This window comes from Salmo salar, chromosome ssa09 (genome assembly GCF_905237065.1).
Source record: "Salmo salar chromosome ssa09, Ssal_v3.1, whole genome shotgun sequence".
NCBI lineage: Eukaryota > Metazoa > Chordata > Actinopteri > Salmoniformes > Salmonidae > Salmo > Salmo salar.
In genome coordinates this window covers 71,967,585-71,982,277 of record NC_059450.1, presented here as the reverse complement: position 1 = coordinate 71,982,277, position 14,693 = coordinate 71,967,585, and the positions used below count along the sequence as shown (strand labels likewise).

At 41.1% G+C, this 14,693-nt stretch overlaps 1 protein-coding gene across 2 annotated transcripts; it reads left to right on the top strand.

Annotated features, from left to right (window-relative positions):
- The first annotated feature begins 2,125 nt into the window (after window positions 1-2,125).
- Window positions 2,126-14,569, top strand: LOC106611705 (ubiquitin-conjugating enzyme E2 D2). 2 transcript variants are annotated; one of them, XM_014212192.2, is made up of 8 exons: window positions 2,126-2,445; window positions 12,156-12,219; window positions 12,386-12,417; window positions 12,515-12,592; window positions 12,721-12,826; window positions 12,944-13,037; window positions 13,185-13,234; window positions 13,583-14,569. In XM_014212192.2, the coding sequence occupies exons 1-7, from the start codon at window positions 2,422-2,424 to the stop codon at window positions 13,231-13,233; spliced, it is 447 nt and encodes a 148-aa protein (XP_014067667.1). In that variant the 5' UTR covers window positions 2,126-2,421; the 3' UTR covers window position 13,234; window positions 13,583-14,569. The 2 variants fall into 2 exon arrangements, with proteins under 2 accessions (XP_014067667.1, XP_014067668.1); XM_014212193.2 differs by lacking the exon at window positions 13,185-13,234 and having other exon boundaries at window positions 2,127-2,445.
- Window positions 14,570-14,693: the final 124 nt, after the last annotated feature.

The following is a 14,693-nucleotide window of genomic DNA, read 5'->3' as shown; positions in this document are numbered from 1 at the left end:
TTACCCCAACCAACCCAGTCAACCTGCTGCTCCAAGTTTACCAGTCAACCTGCTGCTCCAAGTTACCCAGTCAACCTACTGCTCCAAGTTACCCCAACCAACCCAGTCAACCTGCTGCTCCAAGTTACCCAGTCAACCTACTGCTCCAAGTTACCCCAACCAACCCTGTCAACCTGCTGCTCCAAGTTACCCAGTCAACCTACTGCTCCAAGTTACCCAGTCAACCAGCTGCTCCAAGTTACCCAGTCAACCTGCTACTCCAAGTTACCCCAACCAACCAGTCAACCTACTGCTCCAAGTTACCCCAACCAACCCAGTCAACCTACTGCTCCAAGTTACCCAGTCAACCTGCTGCTCCAAGTTACCCCAACCTGCCAGTCAACCTACTGCTCCAAGTTACCCAGTCAACCTACTGCTCCAAGTTTTCCAGTCAACCTGCTGCTCCAAGTTACCCCAACCTGCCAGTCAACCTACTGCTCCAAGTTACCCAGTCAACCTGCTGCTCCAAGTTACCCAGTCAACCTGCTGCTCCAAGTTACCCCAACCTGCCAGTCAACCTGCTGCTCCAAGTTACCCAGTCAACCTGCTGCTCCAAGTTACCCCAACCTGCCAGTCAACCTACTGCGCCCGTGTTTGTGAGTCCTCCTTTAGGTGTATTTTCTGCTCTATTTAATTTTGCTTACTTCATTGTGCAAAGAGTGTTTGGGATCTTGGAAGTTACTATATAAATGTATGTTGCGCAAACGCACACGCACACACACACACACACACACACACACACACACACACACACACACACACACACACACACAGTAACTCTCGTCTTCTCTGTGTCCTGGTTTCTGCTTCAGGGAGACGGGAGGCGGCTCTGTTCATCCCTCAGGGTTCAAACGCTCTCTCCTCTGACTTTGGGCCCCCAGTTTTAGCTGCCCACTTTCTTTGGGAATCCCCTATCAAGGACAGGATGAGTTAATACTCCCATTGGGTTAAAAAGTTAGCAAAGTAATGCCCTCAACCCTTGTTTCCCCCTGTTGTTTGAGTATTCTCAAGAGTAGACATGCCAGCTCTGATACCCAACAAGACGCAGCAATCTTAATTTTAAACTCACTACATGGCATGTTGGTCAGGGCTCTGCGATAGAACTGAACAGAAAAGGAAGTCAGAATTGGGTTTATCATATCCGGTCACAGGGAAACATTTAGTGAAACCACTCTCCTTCAGATTTTATACATTTATCAACTTTCTCTTCAAGTTCTCTTCTCTCGACTAATGGAGGTGGTCATGAGGTGGTCTCATCATAATGCCCACCCTCTGCTTCAAGGAAGTGAGTAGAAGGGTAAAAGAGGGAATCAAATTAAATCAAATGTATTTTATAATTAACCAATAAGGCCAAAGGGGGTGTGGTATACAGTCTGATATACAACAACTGTTAGCCAATCAGCATTCAGGACTCGAACCACCCAGTTCATAAAGCCCTTTACACATCAGCAGAATATAATTGAACACTACCTCTCTGACTGTTACTCTGTGTGCTAAATTCTATGGCCTCTTTTGTCCTGTTGCCTTTATGTGTAAATGCTCTGCTCCATTCTTCGAACTGTGAACTACCAATTGTCATTAAGAGGATGTGGGAAAACTGTTGTGTATTTTGGGGAACTTATTTGCATTGAGCTGTAGTGCAGCATCGCCTGCACAGTATAACATTTCTTGTCATGAATACTGCTTTCATGTAATATTTTTTGTGATAACAACTGAAAGTAGGCATTGTGGCAAATATTCCAGCATATGCCTTTTTTGAAGGTATGATTTATGTTTAAAGTATTGTAATAAAACAGGCAAGGAGCAGGTCTCGAACCCTCGACCTTCTAGCCCGAATTCCAGCGCGCTATCGATGCTCGAGCGGCAGAGTCGATATCCGCGTTACACTATATATGTTTTAGCAATTTATTATATAATTTGTATGCACACAAATAACACCACTGCATCATGTATTATTTGACTTCTGTATAATATACACTACTTTCTGTGATTTGTTTTGTTTGGGTTTAGTCCAATTGTGGCATGATTCGCCTATTTGTATCCAGTTTCAATGCGGGACTTTTATTATGAAGGCGAACCGCTGACTCAATTTATCGCTAATATTGCTCACTTCACAGTCGTGACCAGAAGAACGAGCCGAGCTAACGAATCGGCAACGTTATAATACCAGTGCAGTCAAAGCGGCCAACGACCAAGGAAAAGCAGAAATACCAGTATAGCTATATTGATACCCGTTTATCAACTATAAAAGTAATATTGTCAGTTGATGAAAAGCTAGTTAGGTAGATCGCCGTACACTACAGCTAATTGCTATATGCTAGTTAGCATCACGTAGCTAGCCTTTGCTCTATCTTCGACAACCGGTCCCTACGCACTAGCAGAATGGCCTTAAAACGAATTCACAAGGTAAATTGATTGTTGTTTGAGTCTTTGCCGTAAACACAGCTAAATAAGTTAGATATGTTATAGGTCATGTGGTAAATGTGTATATTTGTCGTTTTAGTTAGCTATGTAACGCGTCGTATAGTGAGCAGTTGCCAGTTCGCTATAACAAGCGTGCTTATTTGGTTGTTAGCCAGCTTGGCTTGCAGTAGTAGCATGGCCTAGTAGCTTAGCTAGCTAAGTAGTTAAGCTAACGTTAGCTAATTTAAAGTGTATGACTTAAATATTAGTTCAGAATCTAGCTAGCAGTAACGTTAGCTCAGAATCCGAAGTATATTAATCGTCTAACGTTAGTTTAGTCGGTGTCATTGTTAGCTAGTAACGTTTTCCTCTAAACTTTCTGGTGCTAGTTAACAAACAAGTCATGGTGAAACCTGATGAGATGAGTTGTTGTTACATACCACTACCACCAACTCGTGGCAGGTTTCGGTTTGGTGTTCCTTGCTGGAAATATAAACCTTGTCATACAAGCTGGCCAAGTCGAGTGTCATCCTCGTGTTGGTATTTTCTGGCATCTATTCCGAAATTCTGGCATAAAAATATACATGGCTGCTGTGGTAATTATTACTAAAGTAAAATAGTCAAATTGCTGTGTCCTCAAACAAAGTAATACATATTCAACACTTCTCCTAATCTTGGTTTAGAGCGATGTCATGCGTGCACTGACACTTGACTATGACGCCGAAGTCAAGATAAAAATGCAAGAGAAGGTAGTTAGTTACTCGTTAGGAAAACACCCTATTACAGTGCCTTGCAAAACTATTCATCCCCCTTGGCGTTTTTCCTTTTTTGTTGCATTACAACCTGTAATTTAAATGGATTTCATGTAATGGAAATAGTCCAAATTGGTGAAATGAAAAAAAACAACACTTGTTTAAAAAAACGGAAAAGTGGTGCGTGCATATGTATTCACCCCCTTTGCTATGAAGCCCCAAAATAAGATCTGGTGCAACCAATTACCTTCAGAAGTCACATAATTAGTTTAAAGTCCACTTGTATGCAGTCTTAGTGGCACATGATCTCAGTATATATATATACACCTGTTCTGAAAGGCCCCAGAGTCTGCAACACCACTAAGCAAGGGGATACCATGAAGATCAAGGAGCTCCCCAAACAGGTCAGGGACAAAGTTGTGGAGAGGTACAGCTCAGGGTTGGGTTACAAAAAAATATATGAAACTTTGAACATCCCACGGAGCACCATTAAATCCATTATTATAAAATTGAAAGAATATGGCTCCACAACAAACCTGCCAAGAGGGGGCCTCCCACCAAAACTCACGGACCAGGCAAGGAGGGCATTAATCAGATAGGCAACAAAGAGACCAAAGATAACCCTGAAGGAGCTCCACAGCGGAGATTGGAGTATCTGTCCATAGGACCACTTTAAGCCGTACACTCCACAGAGCTGGGCTTTACGGAAAGTGGCCAGAAAAAAAGGCCATTGCTTAAAGAAAAAAAATAAGCAAACGCGTATTGGTGTTTGCCAAAAGGCATGTGGGAGACTCCCCAAACATATGGAAGAAGGTACACTGGTCAGATGAGACTAAAATTGAGCTTTTTGGCCATCAATGAAAACGCTATGTCTGGCGCAAACCCAACACCTCTCATCACCTCGAACACCATCCCCACAGTGAAGCATGGTGGTGGCAGCATCATGCTGTGGGGATGTTTTTCATCGGCAGGGACTGAGAAACTGGTCAGAATTGAAGAAATGATGGATAGTGCTAAATACAGGGGGGTGAATACTTTCGCAAGCCACTGTAGCTACTCGGCTTTTAATGTTACAGGGCCATGGCATTAATCTAAAAGAATGCATATTCGATTTGTAATTTGCAAACATTCAAACTAAAACACCATGGATGAAGTCACCAATATTACATTGCTGTAGTAGCCTGTACCCTTGAAACATGAGCAAATTGGGCGTCATGTGTTGATTTTACATTATCCCTAGCTTACGAGCATTCAGTTTGAATAGGTGTAAACAAATGTAGGCCTATGCTTCCAGATAGCTTCATATTCACATTGAGTGGGACAGGCCCTGTGCCTAAAAATAAGTTGTTAGTAACCGTGGATGTTGCTTCAAAGCCCTTTGAGGCCTGCCTGAAAAATAAAGGGGAAACATTGGTTGTTACTGTACAAATAATGTATAGCCTAATAACCAACCTATTAGAATTGGATGTTGCTGTTTTAAACTTACTGACACAATTGAACTGAATTGAACCCAACACAGTTTTTTAAACCAGCAACAAAATGTAGGCCTAAACATGCAGGACGATGCATGTAAACTCTGGTTTATTATAGGGCTGGGCGATATGGGCAAAATAGTATATCACGGTATTTTGCTTTTTAATAATAAAAGTTCTAAATTTGCTTAATGAGTAGTGCGTGACCCTAGGATAGCAACACATACATTCTAAGTGATTTCAATGGCTCTTTCTCCATTCTGATTGTTTTATACTGTTCAATTCAACACCAAAAAAGTAATTTTCATCAATTTCTGAATTTGAGATCATTTCCACACTGCATGTAGGGCTGCACGATATGGGCAAGTAATCTGGGCCTTATTTTTAACAAAATGTTGCAATTTGACTTGCGATTTAGAGAAAATTCCAACAGTTATCTTTTTGTCTGTAAAAATAATTATGCTACGAATTGCGGTGGAAGCAATTTCATGTCAGTACTGTCGTGTCTTTGGCATCATTAAAACTGAAGACATATTTATCAAATAACTCTCTGTAATTATTATAACGCGACTAACCTGATTAATCATGTAACTGTAATTAACTAGGAAGTCGGGGCACCAAGGAAAATATTCAGATTACAAAGTTATAATTTTCCTAATAACTTTCAGATATTTTAATATCTGATCAATTAGTCTTCGAATTAATGACTTATTTACCTCACGTCAGTCTCATTCCAAACGTCGTAAATTGTTGGTTATCTGCACGAAGCCAGTCTTCACTGAGTCATCCCTACATCAATTGTCTTAAAATCATTTATTTACTAAGTAATTCACAGAAATGCATAACAAACAGTACATATCGTTACAAAGAAATGATAGAGGAATGTGCCCTAGTGGGCTAAACCGGCATGGCGGCTTGTTAGACAAAAGGGGAGTGTGGGTCAGCTGAGAAGGCACTACAGAGTTGATAATTATAAAAATTGAAATGCTAATCCTTTGCACATGAACGCTCACTCATTCGGGAACAATTGCAATCAATATATATATTTACGCTCAGTGTGTCGTCAGGATCTCTGTTGAAAAGTTTGATTCTGTTGGAGAGTCTGTCCGCTCTCTCTCTCTCTGTCGTGGTTAGAATGGATAGTTTCAGAGTAACATTCATTCATGTCGTTATAGAATGGCGGTTGTCGGTCTTTGTGTTCAATGATACCGAATTCTTAGCTGCAGACTAGTAATTAATATCAAAGACTTCTTCTTATTCTGTCGGTATCGATAGTCTAAGAGTTTAACCACGTGGTATGGTTAAAGTTCAGAAAAAAGAATGCATGGTCAAACCTTGGCCCTCTCGTTATCGAGGTAAGCTGGTCTCCAACCTTTAGCCATCTCGTAATTGAGGTAAGCTCGGTCTGGTGATAGAAAACCAAGGTGGGGGTTTTATTCGGGACATAGAAAAAGGCTGTCTCATGACGCCAGGTCCTGTCTGTGTCCCTGGGTACGTGCCAAGGACTTAGTTAAGACTCCAAAGGGAATTGGAGTTTCCTTCATTAAACAGTCCAAAATCACATTACACAATTTCACAAACAGTTCCATCCTTATTCATTCATTTTATACAACCATTTAGATGTAAGTCTTATACCTGAGACTCGTCTATAAACATGATTATGGTAATGTATTGTCTCATGAGTTTCACAAAATTGTACCAAACGGACCAGTTCGTTGCTGGATTCTTCACCGATCTTTTATACCTTCTCAAGAACATAAATGTCGTTCGGTTCTCCAGTTCTGTGAGGTGGAAGAACTCCTTTGTTCTCAAACATGGACACGCATGCTTTGTTTAACCTTTCTAGGGAAGGTGGGACGAAATCATCCCACCTACGTAACAGCCAGTGGAATCCTGTGGCGCGTTATTCAAATACCTTAGAAATGCTATTACTTCAATTTCTCAAACATATGACTATTTTACACCATTTTAAAGACAAGACTCTCGTTAATCTAACCACACTGTCCGATTTAAAAAAGGCTTTACAACGAAAGCAAAACATTAGATTATGTCAGCAGAGTACCCAGCCAGAAATAATCAGACACCCATTTTTCAAGCTAGCATATAATGTCACATAAACCCAAACCACAGCACTAACCTTTGATGATCTTCATCAGATGACAATCCTAGGACATTATGTTATACAATACATGCATGTTTTGTTCAATCAAGTTCATATTTATATCAAAAACCAGCTTTTTACATTAGCATGTGACGTTCAGAACTAGCATACCACCCCACAAACTTCCGGTGAATTTACTAAATTACTCACGATAAACGTTCACAAAAAACATTATTTTAAGAATTATAGATACAGAACTCCTCTATGCAATGGCGGTGTCTGATTTTAAAATAGCTTTTCGGTGAAAGCACATTTTGCAATATTCTAAGTAGATAGCCCGGCATCACAGGGCTAGCTATTTAGACACCCACCAAGTTTAGCCCTCACCAAAGTCAGATTTACTATAAGAAAAATGTTATTACCTTTGCTGTTCTTCGTCAGAATGCACTCCCAGGACTTCTACTTCAATAACAAACGTTGGTTTGGTTCAAAATAATCCATAGTTATGTTCAAATATCCTCTGTTTTGTTCGTGCGTTCAAGACACTATCCGAAGTGTAAAGAATGGTGACGCGCCCGACGCGTTTCGTGACAAAAAATTCTAAATATTCCATTACCGTACTTCGAAGCATGTCAACCGCTGTTTAAAATCAATTTTTATGCCATTTTTCTCGTAAAAAGCGATAATATTCCGACCGGGAAACCGTGTTTTAGTACAAAGAGAAAATAAAAACATGGGGTCGCCTCGTGCACGCGCCTCAGTCTCATTGTCCTCTGATAGACCACTTACCAAAGGCGCTAATGTTTTTCAGCCAGGGGCTGCCTCGACATCATTCAGCTTTTTCCCGGGTTTTGAGAGCCTATGGGAGCCGTAGGAAGTGTCACGTTACAGCAAAGATCCTAAGTTTTCAATAAAAAGAGTCAAGAAGCCCAAGGAATGGTCAGAGAGGGCACTTCCTGTACAGAATCTTCTCAGGTTTGTGCCTGCCATATGAGTTCTGTTATACTCACAGACACCATTCAAACAGTTTTAGAAACTTTAGGTTGTTTTCTATCCAAAGCCAATAATTATATGCATATTCTAGTTTCTGGGCAGTAGTAATAACCAGATTAAATCGGGTACGTTTTTTTATCCGGCCGTGTAAATACTGCCCCCTAGCCCTAACAGGTTAATGCCAGTGGCAGGTCACTGGTAAAAATAGAAAAGAGTAGATGGCCTAGAGAGCTGCCCTGCGGTACACCACATTTTACGTGTTTAACGTAAGAGAACCCGAGTTCTATTAGATGGCTCTGAATCCACAAAATGGTAGAGGTTGAAAAGCCATAAAACAAGTGTTTTTCAACAACTGGTTATGGTCAATTATATCAAAGGCTGCACTGAAATCTAACAGTACAGCTCCCACAATCGTCTTATCAATTTCTTTCAACCAATCATCAGTAATTTGTGTCAGTGCAGTACATGTTGAGTGCCCTTCTCTATAAGAATGCTGAAAGTCTGTAATTTTTTTTTTTACTGAGAAGTAGCATTGCATTTGCTAAGAGCTGTCAGCAAGCTGATTTAGGTCTGCTATTAGAACCAGTAAAGGCTGCTTTACCACTCTTTGGTAGCGGAATGACTTTGGCTTCCCTCCAGGCCTGAAGACAGACTTTTCTCTAGACTGGACTTCCTGATGGGCTGTCCCCAGGTGGTGAAGGTAGGCAACAACACCTCCGCCACGTGATGATCCTCGACACGGGGGCCCAACAGGGGTGCGTGCTCAGCCCCTCCCGTACTCCCTGTTCAACCATGACTGTGTGGCCACGCACGTCTTCAGCTCAATCATCAAGTTTGCTGACGACACAATAGTGGTAGGAGGGAGAAAAAAAACTCCCCCTCAACGTTAACAAAACAAAAGCGCTGATCGTAGATTACAGGAGACAAGCAGGGAGTGCACACCCCATCCACATCGATGGGGCCGCAGTGGAGAAGGTGAAAAGCTTCAAGTTCCTCCGCGTGCACATCACTGACAACCTGAAATGGTCCCTTTACCCATACAGTATGGTGAAGAAGGTGAACAGCGCCTCTTCAATCTCAGGAGGCTGAAGAAATTCGGCTTGGCCCCTAAGACCTTCACAGACTTCTACAGAAGCACCAGTGAGCGCATCCTGTCGGGCTGCATCACCGCCTGGTACGGCAATTGCACCGTCCGCAACCGCAGCCCAACGCCCTGGCTTGGATGATCATACCATGCTCAGTTGCTTAGGACACTCGTTTAGCCCATTCTAACGTTCAATCAAGCACTAACTTAGATGCCTGTCTGCCTGCTTTATATTGCAAGCCACGGCCACGTGACCCACTATGTATAAACAATCCAGTTTCGTGAACGGGGTGGTGTACCTAATAAAATGTCAGGGAGTGTACAACGGCCGCATTCCTGGGCTTTTTTTCACGCACAAGTGTCCAGGGCAGGGTCTCCAACCTTTTCTGAGTCAAAATGCAAGCCGAGCTCTACTGTTCAATTTTGTTTTACATTACTTAAAACCGGTATTAAGCCTATGCAACATCAACCAATTAAAACCGTATGTACAATTAGGTTTGTGCAGTAGGCTATACATTGGGTCTTTATTGGGCCTATTGGCTATGCTTGAAGTGTCCTGCCAATGTTCTTAACATTTTGAAATTTAAAAAATGTATAGATAATTTGTTACTTGAGGCACAGCTAAGTGAGCATAATAGTTTTTTTTTTTTATTATTATTTTTTTACTGGACTGATGACCTGCATCTGATGGTCAGTCTGAGGGGAGGGAGCAGCGTTTAGGCTGCCTCTCACCCGAGTCACTGTCCCTCTGCTGAGAAAAGGGGATACAGTCTTCCAGCTGATGGCGAAACTCAAATTGCACGGCATTATTTCTGTCTCATGCACCAGTTCATGTTACTCCTATGATCAGAAAAAGTGAAATATTCCTTGATATTAAAAAAAGACAAGGCGCTAATATTAACAATGCAAGCTTATCGGAACACTTTGCTTTACTCATTCATTACATCTGCAGTGCTGGTTGTAGCGTGAGTGGAAGTAGGGAGAACGTGCATTTTATAGCTTATAAAGGTGTTGAACAGTCTTGACAGTGCTGAAATAACTTAAACATGAACTTGCTCAAAAACAGTTTTCGTTGTCTCTTTCTAGTCATGGTTTTGAAAATCTCACTGTCAACTTTGCTGTGTGTTCAAGGTTTCTTATAGTCTATGGTTCGAGTACTGTGCATACACAGTGATCTGAGCCATCTGATTGGCCAGCGGTAGGCCTATGGGTGCACTTGATTTGCTCGCTGGGCCTGCCGTGTAGGTGGAGATGTACCTTTTTAGACACATGAAATGGTTCAAATTGGAACACTTCGCCTTCCCGGTGCCTTGGCTACTGAATCAAGTGCATCTACCAGCAGCAGCGCGAAACAAATTGGAACTCAAGGCTTTATCGTAATTTTTTTTACAGAAGTGTTTAATCAACTGGGAATTCTTTAGAGATCAACCAGTCGATCACAACCCAAGCTCATCACTACGGTTTACTGAGAATGATGCGACAAACAAAACATCCAGTCAGCGGTAGTCCTGTGGGCGTAAACAGCTTTGATGAGAGGTCGAAAGAGAATGGCAAGAATCGTGCAAGCTAACAGACATGCTAACCTCTAACCATCACAATAACAGGAGGTTTGTGTTTTTGGGGGGTATGATATTTGTGCGTCTAACTTTCTCACTGATCATTATTCACGATTCATTCAGGACTATCTCTAATCATGGTAGTGTTTTTGGAAACATTTTATTCTTATTTATAATGACAGGGACGGCCTCATGATTTACCATTCATTTATATTGGGCACACATTAATCTGAAACACGGCAAATGCATCCCCAAAAAATTGCAGTCACAAGCTTGATGTAGTCATTGCGTGCTATGAATACGGGACCAAATGCTAAACTTTTGACTACTTTAACACACAAGTGAATTTGTCCCAATACTTTTGGTCCCCTAAAATGGAGGCACTATGTACAAAAAGTGCTGTAATTGTTATTAGCGGTTCACCCGATTTTATAGATGGAAAATTACCTTGTGTACGACAAATACATGCTTATTAGATTTGTATGCTAGTGACAAGATGATCAATGCTTAGCTGCCAGTTGACAAATAAAAGAGATCTTGCTCTTATGCATGTCATAACCTAACCTGTCTAGTATCCACTTTAGGAGCAAACTGTTGTCTTGAGAGCATGTGTGAAAACCAGATTGGCGACAACACTATCAGTAGTGTAAAATGCAATGGATACACAAACAAGTTATTTAAAAAAAAAAAAATAATTCAGTACACAAAAACTTAACACTTTTGTGCTTATGTGCCCTGTCATCACACACTCCCTTTTAATCCGCAACAAAGTCAGTCTGATGGAAACAACTCTGGTGGGAAAATGTGCATAAAAAAAGCTTGTTATATATAATTTTTGTGTAAATCTGTTTCAAATTTTATGGAAACCTAGCTACCGTCAGCAATGCTGCTGTCATCTTCCCCTCCAGTGTAGCACTGGTCAGGCCAGTCCACGCTCTGACTTGGGGGTTTGAGACATTGCCACAAGTTATCAGGGATAGGCCTCATCCATCATGCAAAGTTGGGACTATCGCTACACTCTAGGCTAATTATTTTCCTCGACTCACATACGCATCATTGAAGTCTATGCAGGCCTATGTTTATTACTGAGATATAGCAGGTCTGTATTTACATAATAGTAACATTTTTACCTTTTCTAACCTGTTAGCTGACCATGGGTGAGGAAGCCTAGGCCCATGTCAACACAGGCTGTTACAGGTTGAGTGACGGCTGTGTGTGTCTGTACTTTAGCTCAGCTTCGCACAGACACCAACTTTGCCTGACGGCAACACAGCCCACAGCTTCCTGCCTGCTCAAGGCTTGCACCTATTTTACTGATCTATTCGATGACTAACATTCTCACTCTCATGTCACTCCCACTTGGACCCACATGCAATATAGACAATATTACTATTGGCCCAAGAAGTTCTTACCTGATCTGTTGTCCTGAAGTGCTTGCTCTGACAGGGCTCTGCAAGATACCATATGCTCAATCACTGCAATACAAGAAACTGTTTAGTCACTGCCCACTTTCATTATGGCCAAGGCTAATCATTGAGCTACAGTTGTTATAAAATTGATTCCTCTTTTCATCAGTCTCTAATTAAACTTTCAAAATACTTCCTGTGCACCTTGCTCTTTGCAACACCAGCAATGTAAATGCTCTTCCAAGTACGACTGTGAGGTCTGTGCAGTAGCAACGATGAGTTAACAGTGTTGGTACTTGGAAGGGGAACGGGGGGCTGATGGTGTCCTGGTTTGGTCTCTCTGTTTCAGGAGCTGAACGACCTGGGCAGGGACCCTCCTGCACAGTGTTCCGCTGGCCCGGTTGGAGACGACAGTAAGGCCAAACTGAGCACTTGTATTAAACATAACATTATAATAATTTGTAATTTATTACATTTGTAAAGCGCTTTTCATTATACAGAATAATCTCAAAGTGCATAAATAAATGATCAACAGCATGGCATCTGAAACATTCCTCAACTGTCTCTCTGTTTTGGCAGTGTTTCATTGGCAAGCTACAATTATGGGGCCTGTGAGTATCATTATAAAGTGTTCCTCTGTTTGATGAATTTGAAGTTGCTTTGGCTGCTCAGTGTGACTGTTGAGATGTAATTTTGTTTCCTTTTCAGAATGACAGCCCATACCAAGGTGGTGTTTTTTTCCTGACTATTCATTTCCCCACAGACTACCCCTTCAAACCACCTAAGGTAATTATTTCTGCTCTTGTTCCTCTGTTCTTTTACAATTGAAGTTGTCTTGATGCATGTAGATGATTGAGGAATGAGGTTTCCGTGGATCAATGTGTTTGATTGCTCCTCCAACCTTTTCATTGCAGCTTGCGTTCACCACAAGAATTTATCACCCAAATATTAACAGTAACGGCAGCATCTGCCTGGATATTTTGAGATCACAGTGGTCTCCAGCATTAACTATCTCTAAAGGTAGGGTGTCGCTTTTTATTCTTTGTGCCCTTCGTGTTACGCATTTTTACCTTGACTTCATTTCGATTCACATGCCTAAGATCCACTCCTAATCCTTCTTTTTAATCTCCCTTTCAGTACTTTTGTCCATTTGTTCACTCTTATGTGACCCCAACCCTGACGACCCGTTAGTGCCAGAGATTGCCCGTATCTACAAAACAGATACGGAAAAGTTAGTATATTGTACTCTAATCATTTTGTGAAAAATATTATGCAACTTTTTGATCCAAAGGCTTGAACAATATCGGTGCAAAGTGAGTTATACCCTATAATATTAGATCTAGATACTTATAATATAGGACTTTTCCTTCTGCATCAGGTATAATAGACTAGCGAGAGAATGGACAGAAAAGTACGCTATGCTTTAGGGTAAGACTGCCCTGCATCGTCGAGGGAGAGGATATTGTTGTGGGTTCTGACATTTATACTGTTGACAGCACTTCAACTAACTCAATGAGGCTGACATTTTGCCACTAAGTAAATTTGCCTTGGTGGATGGTGGCTTTGCTCTGACCTGTATTCCCATTGTCTGTCTTGGACTGTTTGACAGTATTGAATGCCATTTTGGTGGGACTATGGGAGAGTCCTCTGTGTGTGAACATCATGCATCTTAGGTTTATCTTGGGTAGTTGCTGTGTTGTAAGGCATGACGTTGTTCTTGAAGCTCCACCCCTTGTCTATTGTGGATTGATTTATTTTCTGTTACTTTTCCGACAGGTACAACAGAATAGCCCGGGAATGGACTCAGAAGTACGCCATGTGATAATCGGTCATGGTCGTATCAACTTGCATTATAGCTGGGAAAAAAACTATAAATTACTGTTCTTTTTTTTGTCCATTTGGCCGCAACCCCTTACCATCAGCAAATAACAGTAATTGATTCTTTGTTTTGCCCCCTAAATGTATTCACATCCTCTTAACAAGGACAAATGTCTCCAATACCCCTTTTCTTTCTTTACAAAAGATGCCAATTGCTCTGAACTCAGCGAAGCATGTCTGTATAAAGCCAACCACAGCCACTTTGTGAAGAGCTCTTGATTGCTCTGAATTCATGCAGGAGGTGCCAACTAAAAATAAAGATTCTCAATGCCACCATTTCTGTATTGAGAGAATCAACATGGTTCAATCACACTTTTGTACGCTTTTCCAATAGCATTAGAGAACTGATGTCTGTGAATATCATACACTTAATCTTAGTTAAGATTCACCCATTTTTAATGTTTTCTATCATTCCATGTGTATCTGAGCTTCCGTTCAAGCAGGCAGAAATTCACCCGGTGAAAACCTTGTCATACCGGCCTGCTTGAACAGCAATAGCTCAGATACACATGGAATGACGCAGGAATCGATAGAACATTAGAGATGCACAAACTTTAACATTCAAAATGGGTGAATCTTAACTTTAACTGTTTTGAATGGAGAATTGCTGAAGATATCTGCAGTAAATAAGAAAAATATTTTATGCATGTTAATAAGATAATTGGTTTATGTGCTGCTGAGAATGGATTGAGAGCAAACGTGTTCACTTTGATATTTTGTTACTTTTTGTTTTTAGAACGTGGAGCCATTAGTTAATCATCATCCATAATACTGTTCTCTTTTGCACTGAATACGTTATTCAAAGTTCTCAATGGCTGATCGATCAACTAATAGCTCTGCTATTTAATGGTTACTTTTTTTTTCTCAATAAAGTTGAACAAATAACTCTGGTTGTTTTTGTTTGTAGCAGGACTAATTTTAAATATGGGGCTGTTGATCGCATTACAAGTAGCAAACGATATGCCTCTGGGAATGCTGAGAAGCCCTCAACTGTAGGGTTATTTATAGG

What these genes read in the sequence shown, in the direction of transcription:
- LOC106611705 (XM_014212192.2), top strand. Translation starts at nt 2,422, where the DNA reads ATGGCCTTAAAACGAATTCACAAG. An exon ending in AAGCTACAATTATGGGGCCT is followed by an intron (nt 12,418 to 12,514) that starts GTGAGTATCATT and finishes TTTCCTTTTCAG; the next exon opens with AATGACAGCCCATACCAAGG. An exon ending in AGCATTAACTATCTCTAAAG is followed by an intron (nt 12,827 to 12,943) that starts GTAGGGTGTCGC and finishes TCTCCCTTTCAG; the next exon opens with TACTTTTGTCCATTTGTTCA.